General features: G+C 36.3%; 2 protein-coding genes across 2 annotated transcripts; one reads left to right on the top strand and one right to left on the bottom strand.

Annotated features, from left to right (window-relative positions):
• Positions 1-6,869: 6,869 nt before the first annotated feature.
• Positions 6,870-9,852, bottom strand: LOC108207047 (la-related protein 6C). Its single transcript, XM_064086252.1, has 10 exons — positions 9,439-9,852; positions 8,780-8,861; positions 8,595-8,689; positions 8,428-8,499; positions 8,251-8,330; positions 8,084-8,162; positions 7,898-7,945; positions 7,718-7,786; positions 7,465-7,605; positions 6,870-7,249 (listed from the first exon to the last, which is right to left on the bottom strand). Exons 1-10 carry the CDS (start codon positions 9,823-9,825, stop codon positions 6,998-7,000), a joined length of 1,305 nt encoding a protein of 434 aa, XP_063942322.1. The 5' UTR covers positions 9,826-9,852; the 3' UTR covers positions 6,870-6,997.
• A 3,949-nt stretch (positions 9,853-13,801) lies between these two features.
• On the top strand, positions 13,802-14,237 carry LOC135150358 (uncharacterized). Its single transcript, XM_064086621.1, has 2 exons — positions 13,802-13,933; positions 14,031-14,237. The coding sequence occupies exons 1-2, from the start codon at positions 13,802-13,804 to the stop codon at positions 14,235-14,237; spliced, it is 339 nt and encodes a 112-aa protein (XP_063942691.1).
• Positions 14,238-15,157: the final 920 nt, after the last annotated feature.

Here is a 15,157-nt window from a genome sequence, read left to right on the forward strand (position 1 = left end):
TCGCTGCATTTGATTCAAATGCTCTCAGAAGTGAAGAATATATATAGTGTAGTAAGCCATCACAAGTTTAATTTCCTAGTGCAAATCTATTAGTCTGGAAGCAAAAGGTGGCCGGATTGCTGTACAGGGTACTAATGTTACGGAAAAGATATGCAGTGTCCATCCCTTCAAAATTTTCGGATTGGAGTCGTTGAGTTGCTGATTCCAGTAGAGTAAACATGCGATAGTATGAGGTTGGCAAGGTACTCGTTGCTGATTCCAGTAGAGTAAACATGTGACAGTATGAGGTTGGCAAGCTACTTGTCTTAGCTGTATAATAAACATGTGACAGTATGAGGTTGGCAAGCTACTTGTCTTAGCTGTATATTTGTTAATACTTGCTCAACTCTGTTGTGTTTGGTTGGGGTGAATGGAATGGAATGAGTATAAATAAAAGAAAATAATAGAGTGTAGGAGTGAGGATTTTGAAAAGATTGAGTGAGGAAAAAATTTTTATGATAAGATTTTGGTAGAAAATAGGTATGATACGGAATGGAGCATTCCTTCACAAAATGGAGGGCTTGAGATCTAGTTAAGGGTGATAGAAATGGAATGGTGGAAGGAATGAAATTAATATACATTCAACTAAATTATAGTTCAAATCTCATTCCATTCCCTCCATTTTCATTCACCACAACCAAACATAACATTAGGTTGCATTCACTTCATATGAATGGAATGGTGCCAGAATGGAATGCGAAAAGGAATAAAATGGGAATGGAATGAGAAAGGGATGATCATTCCATTCCCTTTGTTCACTTGTCCAATTATTTAAGATGGAATGGAATGGAATTAGCCAAGATTATTTTATTCATATTTATTTTAAGTTCTTTTCTAAAGTGCTCATCAATTTTTAATTTAATTGTAATGGAAGTCATATTTAATTTAATCATCGTAAAACCCGATTGTTAGTTTAATTTGAAAAAAATAATATTTCAATCGACAAAATAAATGCAATTAACTAGAGGCAACATGATACAAATTTTAAATTGAACTTCATCAAAATAAGTACAAAATAAAAATCAATAAGTCTCAAAATATTTATAAGTTTAAAACTAAGCCAAAAAAAGACACTGATTCTCGTTTCTTCTTCTTGCAATAATGCTTATATTTCACCGGCAAGCATAGCAATAACGAGTTGTTTTTTCTCTGCATCCGATGCTCCAAAAAATAACACCATTAAATTTTCACTATCAGCTATCTTCTTAGCAGTGTTGAACCTTTGCACAACATCAATGTTAGAGATCTTTGCCAACTCGTTCATAATCTTCTTTTTTTTCTCCAACCTATCAGTTTCTACAGCAATCAACAACATGGCGGAACTTGCAAATTCAGCTGCCACTACCTTAGCTGAATTTGCAAACTCAGCCGCTATCATTTTAGGAGCATTATACATCACCTCAACCATTTGTTCAGCATCAAATTTTTCCCTCTTTGAACTCCTTTTAGAAATAGACTCATCAGATGCTTGCATACTCGAATCATCATTCCTTCATTGAGCAGCTCCTTCAAAATTAATATTTTTTTTCGCCTCCATTGCACTTTCAGGATTATGACTAGTTGCTCTATCTTTGCCAAAGATGACTGCTAGATCGTCAAAAAATGGAAATGGTATGCTTCTCCATTTCAAAACCCCAACATGAGACTGCAACCATTAGTTAAAGATACCATATTAATATAAAGGATGATAAACATTCAAATATTCCAATTTCACATGCCAGACAACATGCATTAAGAAAACACATACAAAGAGAATTAAATAAGCAGGAAGTGTTGGCCAAATGGGGTAAGGAAGTAGCAATAGTAAATTCTTTCATGCAGCCACCAAAGCCCGAAGAAAAGCGAACAGAATCAATACCTTGATCAATGATTGCGGAGAAACGGTTGGTTGGGGCTCGGGCCTGGAAGAAACAATGGTGAACTATTTTACGAGCCTATTTTTAGCAACAAATATAGATTACTCAAAGGTTATTAATTGCGTTACACGGCTCATTACTGAAAATCAAAACTCAGATAAGCTTGCAGCAGTTCAATTCAAGGAGGTAAAGGCAGCCTTATTCAGTATGCATCCTGACAAGTCACTTGGGCCGGATGGTATGAGCCCGGGCTTTTATCAAAAATATTGGAAGGTGGTGGGATCAGATCTAGTGCAGCTGACACAAGAGTTTTTTACAATTGGTATGTTCGATCAAAGCATCACAGATAAAAATATTGTTTTGATTCCAAAGAAGCAGGACCCATCATACATGACAGAACTTAGACCTATTTCATTATGTAATGTGGCGTATAAAGTAGTGTCAAAAGTTCTGGCAAACAGGCTTAAGGGTGTTATTGGCGGCATTATCTCTGTAACTCAAAGTGCGTTTATTCCAGGAAGGTTGATTTCTGATAATATAATGATTTCATACGAAGTCATGCATTATATGAAACGAAAAGTGTCTGGAAAAACGGGGTGGATGTCACTCAATTTGGATATGAGCAAAGCCTATGACCGAGTTGAATGGAATTTTCTGAAGGAGATGCTTCTGACGTTGGGTTTCGAAGACAAGCTGGTGTCCTTATTCATGAATTGTGTCACTTCAGCCAGGTACACAATAAATCATTCAGGAAAGGAATTCGGTTTAATTTTGCCAAAGAGAGGAATTAGACAAGGAGATCCACTTTCCTCATATATGTTTTTAATTTGTATGGAGGGGCTTACAGCATTGGTTAATGAGTACGAGAGAAGGAGACTGTTAACAGGTATAAAAGTTGCAAGAGGCGCCCCAGTGTTGACTCACATGTTCTTTGCCGACGATTCGTATATATACTCTAAGGCAAACGAGGAAACGGCGCTGCAAATTAATCATATGTTGCAAGTGTACGAGAAGGCGTCAGGGCAACAAATATATAAAACAAAGTCTTCTGTTTTATTCAGCTGCAACACTAATCAGGAAGAGAAGGAAATAGTTTGCAATATTCTTGGTTTTGCTGAAACTTCTGAGGAAACAACATACCTTGGCTTACCAAACTTTGTGGGAAGAAATAAAAAAGTGGCATTTGGTTATCTCAAAAATCGAATGCAGAGTAAAATTGAGGGTTGGGATAAGAAATATTTGTCAAAGGGTGGAAAAGAAATAAGGTTAAAGACGGTGTCCCAAGCAATGCCAAGCTACGCAATGAGTATCTTTTTGTTACCACTGAAGTTATGTGCTGAAATGGAGAGCGTGATGTGTAAATATTGGTGGAAAAATTCAGTAAACAAACCGAAAGGGATTCATAGGGTATTATGGGACAAATTATGCAAGAAAAAGTCAGAAGAAGGTATGGGCTTCAGAAAATTACATGACTTTAATCTGGCTCTATTGGTTAACAAGCATGGAGGTTAGTCACACAAGTAGAGAGTATGGTTAGCAAAGTTTTCAAAGCAAGATACTATCCCGATGGTAACTTTCTGACAGCGAAAATTTGAGCTAATCCCAGTTTCGTATGGAGAAGTATTATTGCAACACAGGAATTGGTGAAATCAGGTATGACTCGTCGTGTAGGTACTGGAGTTACCATAGACACTGAAGTTGATCCTTGGTTACCTTGCGACAATGATCCATATATTTACACAAAGCATGAAGCCTTGAGAGGGAACAAAGTATCTGCACTCATGACCGAGAACCATGATAGCTGGGACATAGATTTGGTTAAAGACATTTTTAATGAGCGAGACGCTAATCTTATCCTCTCAATTCCACTTCAGGGAACAAACAATGATTCTTGGTTTTGGAGAAGAGACAATATATAAATGCCCTTGGTCATTAGATTTTTCAAGATATTCTGATTGAAATAATAAAGGCAATATATAAATGTTATCCAAAAAATTAATCATTCTAAGGAGTTCCCTCGGTTCTCTTGATAGTGAGGTTCCCCCTCAAACCTTACTCTCTCTCTCTCTCTCTCTCTCTCTCTATATATATATATATATATATATATATATATATATATATATATATATATGTGTGTATGTATGTATATGTATATATATATATATATAGGGATAGGATCAAACAAAAACCTTTTTTAAGTTACAAATTTACAAACTTTTTTTTTGAATTTTTTTATTCTCCCAACCTATTAATTAATCTTTAGTTATAGTAAGTATCCATGTTGAAAATTATTGAAAAAACATCACAATTTTAAAAATAACGCGCAGATAGATCGTGCATTCAACACATTTGTAACTCGGGTTCAACATTGAGTGTAGAACATCAATTATCATTGTGTTGAATATATTTATAGAGATGCTTAAACTATACCTCTGGGGTTTGGGTAGAGTCTAGAAAGATAAATATTGGTTATATAATAAGTTTAACTTAGTTCTTATACTGAAAAACTAGTTTATGTACTTCTCCAACACAATTTCAATCAATGTTCAACAAAATATCTTAAAAAAATGTTGAACTCAAGTTATATATGTGTTGAACAAAAAAAGTTTGTAAGTTTGTTAGTTTGTACCAGAACCCTCCCCTATATATATCTGTGTATGTGTGTGTGTCTATATATATATATATATATATATATATATATATATATATATATATATATATATATATATATATATAGACAGAGAGAGAGAGAGAAAAGGAGGTCAGATTAACCTCATTTAACATATTACTTACATCAGGTCAAATGACCTCTGTAGTTGTCGTTTAACATCTACCCGAGAGAAAAAAAAAACAAATAGCCCTAGTTTATTAATTAAAACAATACGAACTGCACATATCTGGTGATTGCACATGGTGTTTAACACATGGAACACCAAACTCAAGAAATACATGTGAATAAAAATTTATTTGGAGTTTCAATCATCAATATTCACTCAACTCATATTATATTCATCAATTAAAATTTCAATGATATGAATGATGTATGTATATTAAACCCAATCAAATAAATATAAAGATCAGAGAGACCAAACTCCAGGGTTGCAACAGTCATATATATTCCAGAGCAAATTCTTCCACCTCTGTTGGTGGTTAGATCCTGTCATATAAAACTAATTACTTGATTGAACTAAGTTGGGATTTGTGCAATATGAACTCAAAACAAGATTTATGTGTTCGTGTATATATATAAGGTTGATTTAAGGGATTTAGAGCAAAATAAAAACTGATGTAATGGTATATGTTATAAAGAAGAATAGACGTGAGTTATGTATATATAGTATTAAACGACAACTAAAGGGGTCGTTTGACCTGATGTAAGTAATATGTTAAATGAGGTTAATCTGACCTCCCTTTTTCTCTCTCTCTCTCACACACACACACACATATATATATAACTCTTTATGAGCGTAATATTTTTTTTCCCTCTTCTCCTTTCTCAGTACCACCATTTGTTAATAGAGCTGGTCAAATGAGCGGGTTCGAACCGCTTGTTTGAAACCGAACCGTCTAAATATTCGTTAAAACTCGATTCGTGGTGGGTTTGATTAGGCCCGGCTCAGCTCATTAAATATCACTAATCAAATACGAGTAGCAATATGGTAATCTGAAATCGGCCCGCGAATTAAATGAATTAAGCACGCCTCCGGCTCACACGAATCAACCGAACTAACGAATCACGAATCAGACAACGAATCAAAAAACTCGGCCCGGACCACGAATCAAACTCGGGTCGGACCATGTATTAATTGAGTTCTTGTTTATATCGATTATAACAAATTATATACGCGAAACCAGCTGAAAAAATACATTATCCATGGTGGTTATAAAAAATATACATAAGGATTATTACCTTAATTTCTTCGAGTCTTTTGATTGTAATTACTTGAGAGAAAAATTATAATTTTATTTAATCAATACAATTAATAATATATTATCACATATTATTTTATAAATTTTATTATTAATAAATATAATAAATTAATTATATCATGGTATAATATCATTCTATGAAATATTTTATATATTAAAATAAATATCAATTTTAAAATAAGTTTTTAGTCCGCAAAATTGTAGCTACTTGTAACATGATTCAAGTAAAAATTTAGCTTATTTCACGTGTACCCATCAAATGAGCTGTTCCCCACCCTGGACAATTTTACCGTATTCCGAATTCAGTGGTTTCAATAAACCCCCTGCAGTAGTTGGTTTTGGACGCGATCATCACTTGTAGTGATTTATCATTCAATGAATGAATAAAAAAGGATCCACGGATATTAATCCAATTCAATTAGAGCGGTTCTTACTTTTTAGTTATCCAGAAGCAAATCATGTAAAATCGAAAGAATTTTATTTTTCTTTTGACTTCTTTTATTTACAAAGTAAACAAATAATTAAAAAATATTTAATTAAATTAAACCGAAACATAAAATTAAAATAAAAAATTAATAATAAATAAACCAACCAAGCCCGCGAACCCACGAATCGGTTCACAGGTTCACTGGCTGAGGACTCGGCTCGAAACCGGATTGGCCGGTGTAAATAAGCGGGTCGGTTACGAATCAACTCCCACCAGCTTAGACAGCTGGCAACTCGGCTTGGCCCCACTCGGACCCACGAATCGGTTCACAGGTTCATATGACATTCTTGTAGAAGGCAATGTCATCTTTCATTAAGGTCGATGGAGTGATAGTTTCAGGATTGTCCTCCATTTGATATTCTAAGTTTCGTAGAGAAATCATGTTGCAAGTCTCTCTGTAACCTCTAAATTACTTTAATTTTAAATGCTGAACATGTGAAGTGGAAGATTACTTATTCCTTGTAAAACCATTGGAAACAGACCTCTATGTGTTCTGGTCTCTTGCACAAATTGGACTCATGTTAATTTGTTTTTAAAATCAGTATTTCAGCCTAGAGATGTTCAAGTTGAGAGTTTCATATTATTAGCTACATAAACAAAAGTTAACTGACATTACATGTATGGTATATTAATATATATTACCACTGATCTCTATTAACTGGTGCTGGTAACAAATCTGATCCTATTACTCCTTGGAAATCGCTGCACTTGAAGTACAAATTGGCTTCCCTCGTCCCAAGGTAAATCCCCTAGTTCCATCTGGCATTCTTGGTCCTTTTGTGGCTTGTTTGGTTGATGATCCTTCACACAGTGGGGAGCTGGATGACATAGGAGATGACAAAAGTGAGCCTCGTCCGGTTTGAATTGGGGCCCGTAGTCGTGACTTGCCACGCCCACGAGCCCATCCTTTCTTCGCTGCAGCTGAACTCTCTTCAGCCTATAAATATAAAGCATTGAACCTTATAGAAGAGGAACATAATAGTATCAATTTGGAGCGTTATGCCACATTTTGTAGGCTAAACACTTCTTGAAGGTTTATTATTGAATATTTCGATGAAATCATCATATCATTGATGATCAAAGACTAAACAACTGTGGCAAGACATTTTTATTGTGTCAATGATATATATATAGGAAACAAGAGAAACTTACAAGATTGTCAACAGCTGATTCTAAGCTAATAGGCTGAGAAGAATTTTCTGGAATTCCTTGCCCTGGAGTGTCGTCCTCATCACAATCATCGTCAAAATACCCATCAAATTCTGACTTTCTGTTCTTCAACACAGATTTTGGCTGCATATTTTTTATTATGAAAACTTCAATCATTTTTATTTTTTTTTTCAGGTAGAAGACACATCGGAAAACGAATAATATGAGAGATATATAAGAATCAAACTTAACATACTGAGCGTCTGAGTAGCAATGTCACTCTGAGGCCCTTTCTCCAGTTCCTTTCATCGTTTAGCTTGTCAACCTATAAAGTTCCACTGTTAATTTTGAAGAAATATGCAGGTGAGGGAAAATAGAGTACAAAAGAAAGCAAACATATTAATTTCAGTAATCTAAATTCTAAACGGTTACATACTGCTCTCTCTGCAAGTTCAGGGGTCTCATATTCCACGAGTGCATGAAGCTTGGCAAAAGAAGAAAACAGAACATTTAAATTAGGACAATCGGATGATAAAGAAAAAAATGAATGCTAATGTTAGGTACAGTCTATTTACTCCCCTAGGGGCAAACTGTTCATAAATCCATACTGAACTCCTCATACCTTGTTACTGATAATAATATTTCCTTTGGGGCGGGGAGAATTGACATCTGGTGGATGGCAGATTCGAATGGTTTTCACACTGTGCATGACATTTTATTAGTACATGAAAATACTAACGAAATATATGAATCCTAGAAGAGATTTTGTGTTGCAGAGACAAGTCTAACCTTCCAACCACATTGAAAATTTTCTCGAGATTCTGATGAGAGTGATCTTCGGGTAAATTCTCTACAACAATGGTACGAGACTGCCAGACAAACACGGGTATTCTTTATCACTTTAAAATTTCAAAGTTCTTGTGAATGACCATGACAATGTCAAAGAAAACATAAATCTATAATAACCTGCAAGTCCTCTTTGTCTTTTTCAGTAAATGGATGTTTTCTCTTGACCTTTTTTCCATCACTGCTTACAACCTTTAGAAAAAGATAATAGAAAATTACAATTTAGGGACTGATGGACTAATCACTCCTTACCTAGGGGAAAAATTGCGACATATATTAGAACTTACAAGCTTTGAAGAGGATCGTAGTGCTTGTGCAAGTGAATGGCTATTACTGACGAGGGACTTAATCTTCTTCGTAGATGCAATAAAAGATATTGGAACTGTTACAGTGCCATAATCCATGAATGACATAACATAAATTGGAGCAAAAATTGCATTGACCTTATCTCATAATTTACAATGTATCATACCATAACCTTCAGGATCCTTATTGATTTGTTTTATCAAGGACTCGTTTGCTAGCAAGCTCATGGCACTGAACTGGTATTCCGCCTGTTAAATAAACAGACGTTAGTCGAAGCAATATAATGCCTTAATGCAAAATGTATGTCATCCAGGATATAGAAAAATATTATGTAAAGAGAACAGAAGCATGGCTAACATTATGAACATGTAAAGTAAAGCTGATACACTCTGCTCAAAGATGCTTACAGATATGAGTAATTTCCAAGTCTAGGTGTGTGGACTGAAACAAAGTGAAACATCAATTATCATAGTTCCAGAGTAAAAGAGGTGTGGTTAGTTAAAATTAACGTAAACAACACGAAAGAAAGAAACGTGAGCTGGCCAATAAGGAAGATTAGGGGCGCTGCAAGGCTGCAACATTTCAAGGCCTCAAACTTGAAGTTTCAACAGACACAATTCAAAGCAATCAGTGTCTAGGAAAGAACTTGTTAAGATTTTGCAGATGATAGAAACCCCGAACACGTGGCTCGTTTTACAAATGAGACGCCGCCTCAATTACTTCCAATTATTCATTAATTTATAGTTGGTAAATTTTACGCACCCTATATTTTTTCAAAATGCCAGAGTAACCAAGATTTTCTTCTCAAGATTTAAAAAAAGGTACCTGCTTGATAATTTTTTGCTTGAGTTCAGCTGTAAGGACATCTTTCGCATAGTTTGTAATCTCAGGTGGCGGAGACGAAACCAATTGCAGAGAATCTTGATCACCAACATAAACCCAATCAGCCGCGCCATCATTTCCAGAAATATAATGAAAGCAGGGATAAAAGTATCCAGAAACAGGCATATGTGTCGGCGAATTACTATTGTTATTATATGCACTGGGCACAAATTCTGGAGCCTGAACATTAAATTTAAACGGAACGCTAGTATTATTACTACTACTACTACCACCACTAGTACTGCATGTAATCTCCTTCATTTTACCACTATTAATCTCGAGCTGATCCGGGTTTTCTTTAATCTTTTCTGGAGGGTGTGCCTGTGCCATTTCTTGAATCCTTCTTCTTTTTTTCCTTTTCTTGTTTTGGTTTTAGTTAAATAATGTGTTTTAATTTTCTAGTGAGTGAACAACATACATTTTTTGTCTCAGATTGTTGGTGGAGAAGAGATGTTTGAGCGGACAAGTCGGAGATTATTGAATCCTCATTTGGCGGGTCTTAATATATTAACTGCCGTTCTTTCATTAATCTCCCTTATTATGTGAACCAAATTTGAAGACATTAACTTTTGTCAAGGTTCATGTCAAAACGTTTTTAGCTAAACAAAATTTACATAGAAAAAAGACTATTATAATAAAAAAAAATCTCATTATTACTATTTTACCACCTTCGATGCATTCAGAAGACAATATATAGGATGTAATATTCATATAACAAAGGAATATTATAATACAATACCACTAAGAGCATCTCTTGTCTTCAGTCTAGTAAAAAACATTAGATAAAAATCTCGGTGACATATTAAAAACAAAATCATTCACTCCAACAACAATCTTCTTATCTATAATTTCAGTCAATCCTCTTCTTTTAATCATGTCAGTCAGAAAATTGCACGACATGTGTTGCCGTATTAAAATAATATGATCTTATGATATACCATAATGGCAAGCCAGGATGTTGAATGCCAAATGATTAACGATAATGAACTGCAGATTTTTATGAGTGTCAATCTGCAAAGCAGAGAGTGGCTACAAAATGAAACAATTTCAAATTTGTTTTTCTGCTTTAATGCGATTGGAAAAGAGAAAATGTCCATAGTTTTCAGGAATCAAATCTAAAGACTCCAATTGTAAACGTATTGTTAACATCCTGAACTCTGTACTTTGTCGAGGCGTATGCGCAAGTGATTTGGAGCAAAGCCGCCTTTGATTCGTAAATGTAGTTTTCATCAGGTTTTGTGCTTTGCTTGCGGAATTTCCTACCTTGTTTGCGGAAGTATATAGCAGCTGTCACTAAACCATGATTATGAACTATGATGTGTTGCAGATATTGCTCAAGATTCAAAACATTATCATGTTACTCATGGATCTTTTCCAAAATTTGTCTTTTTAAGTAGCTTTTGATTGTAATGCTAGAACTTGCTCTGATGTTTTAATGGCTATGGCTTGTTGCCTGTTTCGATATATATGCACATGTTTTATAGATTTACCCCATGTGATGAGAGTCGCTTTCGATGGTCCACATATACTTCTTATGGTCGGCAACCTAAGCTAAGAGAGATTTATAATCCCAGTCTCTTGGATTCTTGTTATTGGTATCTATGATCCATCTCAACTAGTCATCAGTTTGCGATAACAAATTTGATTAGCAGCCTGAGAACATCTGTGCACGAGGTTATTTAGGAACACCTTTATTGTGCAAGAGGTTACTTGATCTCGAAAAGATATCTAGGCCTAAGCTGGCCTTCACAGCCATTACCTGAGCAGCAGACTTCTCACATGCTTGATACCAGTACAGAGCAGCCTCCTCCTGTTGTACAGCGTCAGCACCGACTTCGGCCTTGGCATGGTACACCAGAGGTACCCCCTTTTGACTTGGGCAGCTCTTCACAGTCTACACAGTCTACGCAGCCTAGTCAGCCTAATCAGCCTGGTACGCAAAGGACTTCAGTTAGAGTTGATCGGGCTGATCCTGAGGTCTTTTATGTTCGTCGGTCAAAGAGGGATAGGAAGGTTCCTGATTGTGGTACTGGTTCACATAGGGGATGATTTGTAGGTTTTTGATGACATTTCTAGTGATAGGATGCTGAACTTGTGATTTATGATAGCACGGATCTTGTATATATTTTAATTTCATGTCTTATGTTTATATTTTAGTACATCGTTACTGTTTTAATGATTAAATGGGTCGACGGTTAGGGTTTAGGATTGAGGGTGTAGGGCCGGTAGGCCCTACTCCCTCGAGCCTAAACCCTAATTAAGCGAGGCTGAAGGGCCGAAGGCCCTGAAGCCGAGACGCCGGCGGAATAAATAAATTTACAACCGTTAACATTTAGGGTTTAGGTTTGGGTTATAGAAAGATTAATTCATACTGTATATTAAATTGGCCGACGGTTAGGGTTTAGGATTGAGGGTGTACGGCCGGTAGGCCCTACTCCCTCGAGCCTAAACCCTAATTAAGCGAGGCTGAAGGGCCGAAGGCCCTGAAGCCGAGACGCCGGCGGAATAATTAAATTTACAACCGTTAACATTTAGGGTTTTGGTTTGGGTTTTAGAAAGATTCATTCATAATGTATATTAAATTGGCCTACGGTTAGGGTTTAGGATTGAAGGTGTAGGACCGGTAGGCCCCACTCCCTCGAGCCTAAACCCTAATTAAGCGAGGCTGAAGGGCCGAAGGCCCTGAAGCCGAGACGCCGGCGGAATAATTAAATTTACAGCCGTTAACATTTAGGGTTGCTGAATGATAATTTTATACTTTAATTATTATAAAATTAATGCGAGGCTTTAATTCAAATTTTCATCAAACAAATTAAAACAAAATACAAAATAAGTGTTTTCAGTAAAATACAAAATACAAAATTAAAACAAATTAAAAAATAGGTAAACATTTAGGATTTTAGGATTTTAGAATTATTAATTCATTTTAAGCATTTCATTTTTCATTCAAACAAATTTAAACAAAATACAAAATAAGTGTTTTCGGTAAAATACAAAATACAAAATTAAAACAATATACAAAATACAAAGCAAAACGGTAATGAAACTGGCGTTTTAACCTTAATTAAAGAAAATTAGGTTAAAACGCTAATGTCACTGGCGTTTTTACTTTAAATTAAAAAATGTATATGCTAAAACGCTAGTCGAACTAGTGTTTTGGTTTTTATTTTAAGACAAAAACGCTTATGCGTCTAGCGTTTTTGGTTTTATATACATACCACAGCAGAAACACAACAGCCCAGCAGAACACTTCACCCATTCCAAACACACTGCCTGCCCTAACCCATTTTCCTGCCCTCACACATCTGCCTTAGCTTACATACAAATTGATATTTGAATACGATCATCCACAGATACAATCATGGCTTCGGGTTCGGGTTCGAAAGCTGGGAATACGGTTCTTGGATGGATATACAATGACGGTAATATCATCCAATCTCAATTAGAAGGTTTTGTTTATGATAAACCTGTTTCAAAGAATGTTAGGCTAGATTTGTCTATGAATTACGCTAATTTATGTGCTTTGTTACATTCCAAGTTGAAAATTGATAGTACTAGTAAGTTGAGGCTATTTTATAGGTGTAAAAATCCCGAAGATTTGAAATTCGGGATTATACCAATTGAAGATGATGATGATGTAGAATTAATGTTTGGTGTTGTGGTGTCAAAAGGGATGCCTTTTTTTGTTGAAATTTATGTAGAGAAATTGTCTTGTGATGGTAATTTGTTAAGGAGTAGTTCTAGTGTAGGGGAGAGGAGTAGTGGGCGTGATTCGGGTAATAGTCATTTTAGACATGACCATGATGTGGTTGATAGCTTCATTTCGGTCGATACTTCCCATTTAGAGAGGATGACCTCATTCGACGATGTCGAGGTTGCGAGTAATGAGGTCCCGTTGGAGTTGAAGGAGGGTAGGTTATTTAGCACGAAAGAGGATTTGATGCATGTGGTGAAGCAATACCACATTCAGAATCACTTAGAGATTAGAGTGATACGATCAGATCCGAGTAGTTGGTATGTTGCTTGCAAGTATAGAAATGATGGTTGCACTTGGAAGTTGAAAGCTAGAAAGAGGAGTTCACATGGTAAATTTCAAATCATGGAGAGTATAGGACCACATAGTTGCTTGAGCACTACCATCACACGAGACCATCCCAACTTGACATCCTCGGAGATTGCTGGAGTGATTAAATCTCAAATTGTTGCTGATCCGACAATTAAGGAGAAGGTGTTGCTAGCCACTGCTAAAGATAAGTTTGGATATGAGCCGGGATGAAAGAAGATTAGGAATGCAAAGAAGATTGCAATGGAGGATATTCATGGCTCGTGGGAAGGATCATACGAGGACTTGCCACATTTGATGGAAGTTCTTCAGTCCTTCAATGTGGGCACGAAGGTGGATTGGTGCTTTAGGGAGGATGATGCAGAGCAACTAGAGGTATGTTCTATCACCGTGTAATTTAATTCATTTTCATTAAGTATTTGGACGCCGTTATTCATTTTCTAATGTAATGTTTGTTTCTTATTTGGAACAGGAAGTGACATTTAGGAGATTGTTCTGGGCTTTTAAGCCATGCATTGATGGCTTCGAGTATTGCAGACCCGTCATACTGATAGACGGGACTCATTTGAATGGACCATATCCGGGTGTTCTTCTGAGTGCAACAGCTGTAGATGGATTTAGTCACATTCTTGATTCTACCATTGGCGTTTGCTATAGTGGAGTCGGAGAACAACTCTAGCTGGGATTGGTTCATGGATAAGTTGAGGAGCTTGGTGGTTGGTCGAAGGCACGGGATATGTGTCATTTCTGATAAATATTTAGGGATCATGGCAGCTATGCAGAAGGAGGGATGGTGTGAGCCACTTAATCATCATCGGTACTGTGTGAGACATTTTGCCACAAACTTTGCCACCAAATTCAAAAAAACTGGATTGAAGGATAGATTGGTTGAGTTGGCATATCAGGTCCAACCTAAGAAATTTGAACTACTATGGGGGGAGTTGTTGGCACTAGAGCCCCGAGCAGTTACATGGTTTGAGAACAAACCAGTAAGGAACTGGTCACTGGCACATGACCACGAGCATCATCGTTTTGGCATCATGACTACCAACCACGCTGAGAGTTGGAATAAAGCAATTGTTGATGCTCGGAGGCTCCCGCTTACTTCATTGGTGCGAGTACTATTCCATAAGACGGTTGAGTACTTTGATCAACGTTGTGTTGAGATTGCAACACAAGTATCGAAAGGTCAGATTTTCACCAAATATGCATCTCATTTCTTGAACCGTGCTGTAAGACGTTCCATGGGTCATAGTGTGAAGATATTTGATCGGGGGACTTGGTTATTCCAAGTAGTTACAAGGAGGGATGGGTTAAAAAGAGGAAACACACACACGGTTCGTCTTATGGAGTCTAGTTGTACTTGTGGAAAATTTCAAACTTATAGAATCCCTTGCTCCCATGTAATTGCATGTTGTTCACATGTGAAGATGGACTTCCATGGGTTTGTTGGAGATTGGTGTAAGTTAGAGAACCAGTCGAAGATTTATAATGGTATTTTTGAGCCAATTCCAAACAAGGGTGATCCTCGATATCCTACAGAGCTTGCTTTCCCTAGAGTTGTGCATGACCCCGATATGGAGAAGAAGAAGGGGCGAA

The sequence above is a fragment of the Daucus carota genome, chromosome 2 (genome assembly GCF_001625215.2).
Source record: "Daucus carota subsp. sativus chromosome 2, DH1 v3.0, whole genome shotgun sequence".
In the NCBI taxonomy this organism is placed as follows: Eukaryota; Viridiplantae; Streptophyta; class Magnoliopsida; order Apiales; family Apiaceae; genus Daucus; species Daucus carota.

Bases quoted from the DNA above. Each gene is read 5' to 3' on its own strand.
- LOC108207047 (XM_064086252.1), bottom strand. From the start codon at position 9,825: ATGGCACAGGCACACCCTCCAGAAAAGATTAAAGAAAACCCGGATCAG. The intron at 8,500-8,594 runs GTAAGTTCTAAT...CTTTTTCTAAAG, and splicing joins TACGATCCTCTTCAAAGCTT to GTTGTAAGCAGTGATGGAAA. The intron at 7,606-7,717 runs GTATGTTAAGTT...AAAAATATGCAG, and splicing joins CATTGCTACTCAGACGCTCA to CCAAAATCTGTGTTGAAGAA.
- LOC135150358 (XM_064086621.1), top strand. From the start codon at position 13,802: ATGGAGGATATTCATGGCTCGTGGGAAGGATCATACGAGGACTTGCCA. The intron at 13,934-14,030 runs GTATGTTCTATC...TATTTGGAACAG, and splicing joins ATGATGCAGAGCAACTAGAG to GAAGTGACATTTAGGAGATT.